Below are 9,516 nucleotides of genomic sequence, written 5' to 3'. Positions count from 1 at the left end.
TTAGTTTTTTTTATAGTATTTTTTATTGGTTTATTAAGTATTAGTTTAAATCGATTTCATTTATTTATAATTTTAATATGTTTAGAATTTTTTATTTTGGTTTTATTTATTTTTTTAGTATTTTATTTAAATTTTTTTAATTATGAAATATTTTTTAGTATATTTTTTTTAGTTTTTAGAGTTTGTGAAGGAGTTTTAGGAATTTGTATTTTAATTTTATTAATTCGAGTTCATGGAAATGATTATTTTTATGTTTTAAATTTATTATAAAATGTTTAAATTTTTATTTTCTTTAATTTTTATTATACCAATAATTTTTTTTTCAAAAAATTATTGGTTAATACAATTTATTTTTATTTTATTAAGTTTTTTTTTAATATTTTTAGGTGGATTTAGTTATGAGTGAGTTCAATTAAGTTTATATTTAGGTTGCGATTTAATATCTTTTGGATTAATTTTTTTAACTTTTTGAATTGTTTTTTTAATATTTTTAGCTAGTCAAAAAATTTATAGAAAAAATTTATTTAAAGTTTATTTTATAAGAGTTAATTTTTTATTAGTTTTGTTTTTATTTTTAACATTTTGTGTAACTAATTTATTTTTATTTTATTTATTTTTTGAATGTAGATTAATTCCAATTTTATGTTTAATTTTAGGTTGAGGGTATCAGTTTGATCGAATTCAAGCTGCAATTTATATATTTTTTTATACTTTATTTTCTTCATTACCATTTTTTTTTTGTTTAATTTATATTTATTTTAATAAATTTTCTTTAAATTTAATATTTTTTTCTTTAAATATAAATTATTCTTTAAATTTTTTTATTTATTTTTTTATTATTTTAGCTTTTTTAGTTAAAATACCTATATTTTTGGTTCATTTATGATTACCAAAAGCTCATGTTGAAGCTCCTGTTTCAGGTTCTATAATTTTAGCAGGAATTACTTTAAAATTAGGTGGTTATGGGTTGATTCGTAGAATAAGTTTTTTATTTTTTTTAAATGTAAAATTTAATTTTTTTTTTATTATTTTAAGATTAATAGGATCTTTAATTATTAGTTTAGTTTGTTTAGTTCAAATTGATTTAAAATCATTAATTGCTTATTCTTCTGTTGTTCATATAGGTTTATTATTAGGAGGTTTATTTACTTTAACTAATTGAGGAGTTATAGGTGCTTATTTACTAATAATTTCACATGGTTTATGTTCTTCTGGTCTTTTTTGTTTAGTAAATATTATTTATGAACGTTTAAGAAGACGAAGTATTTTAATTAATAAGGGTTTAATTAATTTTATACCTAGAATAACTTTATGATGATTTTTATTATGTTCTTCAAATATAGCAGCTCCACCTTCTTTAAATTTATTAGGTGAAATTTTTTTAATTAATAGTTTAATTTTATGATTAAAAAATTTAGTTTTAATTTTATTTTTATTATCATTTTTTAGAGCTGTTTATTCAATTTATTTATATTCATTTTCTCAACATGGTTTATTAAATATGAATTATTATTCTTTTTCTCAACCTTGTTTACGAGAATATTTATTATTAATAATACATTGAATTCCTTTAAATTTATTAGTATTAAATTGTGAAATTTTTATTTTTGTTATAATTTAATTTAAGTAGTTTAATTTAAAACTATGATTTGTGGTGTCATTAATATAAAATTTTTTGTCTTAAATTATTGTTAATTTGTGTATTTTATTAAGTTTTTTTATATTTTTTTTTAGAATATTTTTTTTTATTATAAGTTTAATTTTTTTTAATGAAATTTATTTTATTGAATTTAATATTTTATCAATCAATTCTTGTTCTATTGTTATAACAATATATTTTGATTGAATATCATACATATTTTTAAGAGTTGTTTTTTTTATTTCATTTTCAGTAATTTTTTATAGAAATTTTTATATAAGAGATGATTTAAATATAAATCGTTTTATTTTATTAGTTTTTATATTTGTTTGTTCAATAATTTTATTAATTATTAGACCTAATTTAATTAGAATTTTATTAGGTTGAGATGGTTTAGGATTAATTTCTTATTGTTTAGTAATTTATTATCAAAATATTAAATCTTTTAATGCAGGTTTATTAACAATTTTGATAAATCGTATTGGTGATGTTGCTTTACTTTGTTCAATTTCTTGAATATTAAATTATGGAAGTTGAAATTATATTTTTTTTTTAAATTTTATACAAATTAATTTAAACAGAAGATTAATTTTATTTTTTATTTTATTAGCTTGTTTTACAAAAAGAGCTCAAATTCCTTTTTCTTCATGATTACCTGCTGCTATAGCAGCTCCTACACCTGTTTCTTCTTTAGTTCATTCTTCTACTTTAGTAACAGCAGGAGTTTATTTGTTAATTCGATTTAAAGATTTTTTTATTATCAATAATTTATTAATTTTTTGAGGTGTATTTATTTCAGTTTTAACAATATTGATATCAGGTTTACAGGCTAATTTTGAAAATGATTTAAAAAAAATTATTGCTTTATCAACTTTAAGACAATTAGGGTTTATAATAAGAATTTTATTTTTAGGTTTTTCTAATTTAGCATTTTTTCATTTATTAACGCATGCATTATTTAAAGCTTTATTATTCATATGTGCAGGAATTATTATTCATAATTTTAATAATTTACAAGATATTCGTTATATAGGATGTGTAAGAAAATTTTCTCCGTTTATAAGAGTATGTTTTATATTTGCTAATTTTTCTTTATGTGGATTTCCTTTTTTAGTGGGGTTTTATTCAAAAGATTTAATTTTAGAATTTATGTTATTTAATAATAGTTATAATATTTTATTAATTGTTTTAATTTTTTTTTCAACTTTATTAACTATTTGTTATACTTTTCGATTAATTATATTTGTAATTTTAAATAATTTTAGTTTTTTTCCTTCAAATTTTTTAAATGAAAATTCTTGGGGGATAAATTTTAGATTAATTGGGTTAATAATTATAATTATTTTTGGAGGGGGAGTTATAATATGAATTATTATACCTAATTCAAATTTAGTTTTTTTACCTATTTATTTTAAGGTTTTACCAATTATATTAATTTTGATAGGAAGTTGTTTAGGTTTCATGTTTTTTTGTTTAAGTTTTAAATTAAAATTTAAAAAATTTTTATTTTTAAAAAATATTTTTTCTATAATATGATTTTTAACAATTTTATTTAGACTATTTACAAAAATTAGATTAAAATTAAGTTTATTTTTTAATAAAATTGATCAAACTTGAGTTGAGTTTAGTGTTAGAGAAAAAATTTTAGAGTTTATTAAATTTAAAATAAATAAAATTGATTTATTATTTTTTAATTTTAATAAATTAATTAATTTATTTATTTTTTTTATTTTTTTTTGATTTTTTTTATTTTGTTTAAATATCTTAAATTTAAAGTATATTATTGAAGATAATATTATGATTATTATAATCTTTAAACAATTTTATTAATTTATGAAGAAAAAGTTTTCTTAAATTTACAATGAAAATGTAAAGTTTTTATTTAAACTACATAAATTAAGAAATATAAACATAATTTAATTGTTTTTTTTAAAGTTAGAAGCTTTATTTTTAAGATATTTCTTTAATTAGAATTTTTTTAATTCAATTTTATTATTAACAATAATATGCCTCTTTTTGGCTTTAATTAAAAGTTAGAGTTTAAATAAACTAAAATTTCAGGTCGAAACTGAATACAATTTTTGTTTCAAACTTAAGAAAAATTAATATTTAATAATTTTTGAATGCAAATCAAATGTTATAATTTAACTATTTTCCCAAATTATTAATTTAATCAATCTAATGCTCCAAATTTTCATTCGTATAATAATCCTAAAATTAAAATTATAATAAAATATGAAACTAAAATAAATCAAATTTTTAAATTTGAAGAGTTTAAGGTTAAAATTAATGGAAGTAAAAGAGTAATTTCTACATCAAAAATTAAGAAAATAATGCAAATTAAAAAAAAATGAATTGAAAATGAGTTTCGATTATTGTTTTTAGGGTCAAATCCGCATTCAAAAGGTGAAGTTTTTTCTTTATCAGAAATTGATTTTTTTGATAAAATTGAAGAAAAAATTATAATAAAAATTGAAATTAATAAAATTAAATTTGATAATAAAAGTAATAATTTAATTATTTATACTAAGTTAATAGATTTTTTGATTGGAAATCAATTATATTATATTTATATTATATAAATTTGAATTTATTTATTTATTTCTTCATCAATAAATTGATAAATAAAGGAATAATCAAACAACATCAACAAAATGTCAGTATCATGCTGCAGCTTCAAATCCAAAATGATGATTTTTTGAAAAATGATTATTTTTAATTCGAAAAAAATTAATTAATAAAAAAGTTGTTCCAATTAGAACATGAATACCATGAAATCCAGTTGCTATAAAAAAAGTTGATCCATAAATTGAATCAGCAATTGAAAATGGTGCTATTTTATATTCATAAGCTTGAAGTAAAGAGAATAAAATCCCTAAAATTACTGTAAAAATAATTCTTTTTAGAGCTTCTTTTTTATTATTATTTATTAATCTATGATGAGTAACAGTTACTGTTACTCCTGATGAAATAAGAATAAGAGTATTAAGTAATGGGATACTTATAGGATTAAAGGGTGTAATACCTTTAGGGGGTCAATTTCTTCCAATTTCAATAGAAGGAGAAAGAGCAGCATGAAAGAATGCTCAAAAAAAAGAAATGAAAAAAAAAATTTCTGATGTAATAAATAGAATTATTCCTAATCGTATATTTTTTTCTACTTTTTTTGTATGTAAACCTTGAAATGTTCTTTCTCGAATTACATCTCGTCATCATTGAATTATAATTATTATTACTGAAATTAAACCAATTAATAATAAATTTAAAGAGTTTAAGTGAAATCATTTAATTGATCCTGTTAATAAAATTATAACTCTAAATGCTCCAAGAATAGGTCATGGTCTTACATCAACTATATGAAATGGGTGATTTTTATTTAACATTAATTTACTTCTCTAGAATATAATGTTCTTAAAACAGTAAAAACATAAGATTGAATAATTGCCACAGCAGATTCTAAAATTAATAGAAAAAATTGTGTAAAAATTAAAAGTCTTACTCCTGTTATTCTTAATATTGTTCCGTTTCTTCTTAATAAAGCTATAAGTAAATGTCCTGCAATTATATTGGCAGTTAATCGAACTGATAAAGTTATTCTTCGAATTACATTTCTTGTTGTTTCAATTAGTACTATAAATGGTATTAATAAAAATGGAGTATTTTGTGGAATTAAATGAGCAAATATATGATTTGTATTTTTAATTCATCCATATAATATTAAACCTAATCATAAAGGTAAAGCTAAAGATAAAGATAAACCTAAATGTCTTGTTGAAGTAAAAATAAAAGGAAATAAGCCTAAAAAATTATTAAAAAAAATATATGTAAAAAAAGTTAAAAACAATAATGTTATTCCCTTAGATTTTTTATTTTCTAGTAAAATATTTATTTCAAAATGAAGAGTATTTAAAATTTTTATTCAAAAAATTATTAAACGTGAAGGTAAAAATCAAAATGCTTGAGGAATAAATAATAATCTTAAAATTGTTCTTAATCAATTTAAATTTCAATTTATTAATCTTCTTATTGGATCAAAAATAGAAAAAGTTGAATTTATCATTTTCAAAAATTTTGTTTTAAAAAAGTTTGTTCTTTTTTTTTTAATTTTATTTTAGGTAAAAAATGGGTATTTGAAACAAAAGACACCATCATTGTTAGTTTCAGTTCTGTTGTCGCACTTCAACAGCTTATAACCAGCTTTTACTCTCTGTATATTTCCATACCGAACTCAACTCGATACAAACAAGAGCCGGCAACTTAATATTGATAAAATTGCGAATGGATATAAGCATTACAAGAATAATTGGCTCATATCCCTATCAATCATAACTGATCAGGGAGCATTCGAAGCCTATTCATACACGATTAATTATCAGCAACAGATAGCTGCTTTAAAATTTTTTGAGGACAACCACTTTTAGGCCGCTGCAAATCCAGCGAAAGAATAGAACCTACTGGGCCATAGTAAGCTACACAGTTCGAATTGATATAATATCAGGTGATGCTTGTTTTGTCAGTGTGAAGCAAACGCGAAGTCTAGCGACAGTTGATCTAAGTTCTTTTAAGTCCTGTCATGACCGACAACAATTACAGCTAAGGAATAGTCCTAAAAAACGGAGGAAGAAAAAAAAAAGACGAAGCAAAGCCCATTAGGGTCTGTACATCACCATCATCAGTATCATGACATTATCTTCATCAAGCGAAAACGAATTACTGTCATCGAAAGTCTGCCTGACCTACAATGGTATGCTGAGACTTCACTTCATGCAACTCCCCCGTTGACTCACCTCTGAAGACACCGTAGGAGGAATGGGCCGCACGACCTACGGGTGGTATTCATAGTCCGGTCCTAAGACGGTGGTCGAATAAGACGGTCTTTGTCAAGTCGAGCTCGACCTGCTCTCAAGTAAATGCCATAACCGATACACCCTAGCGCCACCTAAAAACCCCAAATGAGACCGTTCAATGACAAGAGGTCGATTACTGGTCCAGGCGGATAGCTTTATGATGATCACATAGATCATTTCTCATTGTTTCTGAAAAAATGTTCAGAATATGCACCTCAGGAGACATGTTGGGTACAGATGCCTGATACAATAGAACCTGTTTCGCCAAGCGTCAAGCACGTGCAAATTTCGCATAGTGGTACGCAAGGAGCTGAACACTGGGTTTGTAGCTACTACGATACAAAATCGATATTCATATACGATTCTTTGAATTCAAAGGTGCTCCGCAAGGACCATGAAACATACTTGAGGGCGTTGTTTCCCTTTTACAACTTCTCACAGAATCCTGTACAATTTCCTACAGTTCAGCGGCAGCACAATGGGTCTGATTGTGGAGTATTTGCGATCGCTCCTGCTATTTCCATTCTAAATGGGGAAAAACCTGACCAGGTAACATATCATGCAACCCTTATTCGGGCACATTTACCAAAATTATTGAAAAATAATGAAATCCAACCGTTTCCATGTACGGACGGAACGAATAGTGTATCAGCAGTTGAAGGAACTGTTCTTCTCTTGTCTCATCGTGACAACAATCAGCTAGTTAGTGATGAGATTTGTCTCACAACACAAGTTTCATCGGTTAATAAAAATGAGGAGAAGATAGCACTTGAAAATTGAAAAAGCGTGTTTTGTCTTACACCGAAGTTGGATGCTACGTCCAAAGATATAATAACATCTCGTGGGTGGTTGACTGACGTACATATGGATCACTTGAATCACTTAATTGAAAAATATTTAACATTTTCGCTTCAAGAAACGTGGCGAGTTCGAATGCCAAACACAATTAAGCCGGTTTCATCGAATGAAAAGCATGTTCAAATAATGCATAGCGGTAATACAGGACTAGACGGGCACTGAGTATGCAGTTATTTCGACGGTAAATCGCTATGCATATACGATTCATTGAATAGGAAGACTCTTCATGAGCACCATGAGATATACTTGAGAAAACTGCTTCCTTTTTATCAGTTCCAGAGGCGACGTATCAAATTCCCACAAGTTCAACAGCAAAGTAATGAATCCGCCTGTGGAGTCTTTGCTATTGTATTCGCAATATCGCTCATCAACGGTCATAACCCATCACAAAAAACTTACGATATCTCTCAGATGCGAACACATCTGATAAAAATATTAGAAAGCAACGTCATAGAAAACTTTCCATGCGTTAACAAGCAAAAGATTACCGCTTCAAAAAATACTGGTTCCTCCAGAAAACGTCAGGCACCTGGCAAAGTTGTCGCGGGACAACGTACACAACAAAATTTAAAGAGAAATACGTTGGACAAGGTAGCACAAGTCAGAAATAATCCTCTGTTAACGAAAATGTCGCATCCAGCGCACAAGGATATGAATAATAATAATGATGATAATGATATCAAAAAAGATGATGACAAGTCATGGGAACCGATTCAGAAAGATATAACCTCAGAAAAGCCCCCAGTGGAACCACGTGAAAGCAACACATCCGGACGTACATTGTCGGTCGTGGATGATCGGTTACATGATCGTAACGAACAAACCATCCTTCCCGCGCGTATCTCAGATGGTGGAAAACGTAGAGAACAACACAAAAAATGTCATCATACGAATATCGAAGCGCAGCGGGCTCGGCAGCGAGAACTTTATCCCTTCAATAAAGAAACACGCCGTGCCAGAAAAACATATAGAAACGTAAACGACATTTGTCCCATATAGAAAAAGAACGTGAACGGCATCTTAAGCGGTATGCTGCCCAAATGGACAGAGAACGCGCGCAATTGCGAGCTAATTATTCACGCCGTTGCGATCCACAGCGTTCGCAGATGCAGTACAATGAATTTAATGACATACGAACCAAGAGGAATAATGACGTACGACAAAAAATGAGTGCCGCCAGCAGAATCATTACAAAATATCGACTTATCCGCGCGGCCAATTTGATGGCTGTCAGGCAATGTAAAGAGAAATATGTGACAAAGATATTACCAAAAATTAGTGAAAAACGCAGAACTGAGAGCAGATTGAAAGCAGAATCTATAGTAAAATAGTGTCTCCATGAAAGAGAATGTAACATCATAGCGTTAAAAAAAAAATTAATGGCCGTTAAGAAGCAGGCACAAATATTGTCAACAAAAGCTGCCGAATGTCGCGATGACAGTATTAGGAATAAGCTAGGTGCTTTATGTGCTCCATCTGAAGACATTGCTTCCGGTGAACCCTATTTTGCAGAAGCCGCATGCAAGAGTGTTCACTTATCAGACGCAATCATAATCAACCGAACGGGGCAAGCAGTAAAAATCTTGCCATTGGCTGAGCCGACGAAAAAATCAAAAGGCATGAATAAAAGTTGGCTCTGCGGTAACATGTGCAAAACCCGAGAAATACATCAGCTGAATAAATACCTCAGTTTTCTACAAATCACATCGAATTGCTCATTGAAAAATATGAATAAATTCATTGAGCGATTGGATTGTACCGTAAAACACATAGACGTCAAGCTAGGTCAATCACAAGTGTGTTACATGGATAATGCCAGCTGCAAATAAATTTTTTCACCCGTCTAGATATGAGCACCACATTTCCCTTCGGTGCGATACATACAGCGGTTAGTATGCAAGACAGTGAACTGTTTTGAAAAAATACTCACTATAGACAAAGCTCTAGAAGATGCTGACATAACGGAATTGAAAGAAACATCAGAATTTGGCCAATACAAAGCAAACACTCTCGCCAGTAATGTTACGCAAGAAATAGATCTCAACGAAGAAAATATAATATCTAAGCACGTGATCGTGATTAGAACATTAACAAAGCGATCTATGGATACTCCACGGTACGTATGTGTATCCTGTGAACAACTTTGTTTCCAAAGAGAGGTCACGAACGTGC

At 26.9% G+C, this 9,516-nt stretch overlaps 3 protein-coding genes across 3 annotated transcripts; 2 read left to right on the top strand and 1 right to left on the bottom strand.

The window, feature by feature from the left end:
- Nucleotides 1–398: 398 nt before the first annotated feature.
- On the top strand, nt 399–2,424 carry LOC112694905 (NADH-ubiquinone oxidoreductase chain 4-like). Its single transcript, XM_025746432.2, is given in 2 exon segments — nt 399–402; nt 663–2,424. Coding segments are annotated over 2 exon segments (747 nt in total). The 3' UTR covers nt 1,406–2,424.
- LOC110117282 (NADH-ubiquinone oxidoreductase chain 5-like) lies at nt 1,916–3,042 on the top strand (the record flags this gene model as incomplete). The annotated part of the gene is given in 1 exon segment (XM_020855263.2): nt 1,916–3,042. A coding segment is annotated over 1 exon segment (1,092 nt), but the record flags the coding sequence as incomplete, so codon positions are not given.
- A 1,180-nt stretch (nt 3,043–4,222) lies between these two features.
- On the bottom strand, nt 4,223–5,512 carry LOC110117425 (cytochrome c oxidase subunit 3-like). Its single transcript, XM_020856359.3, is given in 1 exon segment — nt 4,223–5,512. A coding segment is annotated over 1 exon segment (774 nt). The 5' UTR covers nt 5,023–5,512; the 3' UTR covers nt 4,223–4,248.
- Between the last annotated feature and the right edge of the window lie 4,004 nt (nt 5,513–9,516).

The sequence above is a fragment of the Athalia rosae genome, chromosome 5 (assembly GCF_917208135.1).
Source record: "Athalia rosae chromosome 5, iyAthRosa1.1, whole genome shotgun sequence".
Taxonomy (NCBI): domain Eukaryota; kingdom Metazoa; phylum Arthropoda; class Insecta; order Hymenoptera; family Athaliidae; genus Athalia; species Athalia rosae.
Note: the sequence above shows the minus strand (reverse complement) of the source record. Positions and strands in the feature narration are given on the sequence as shown.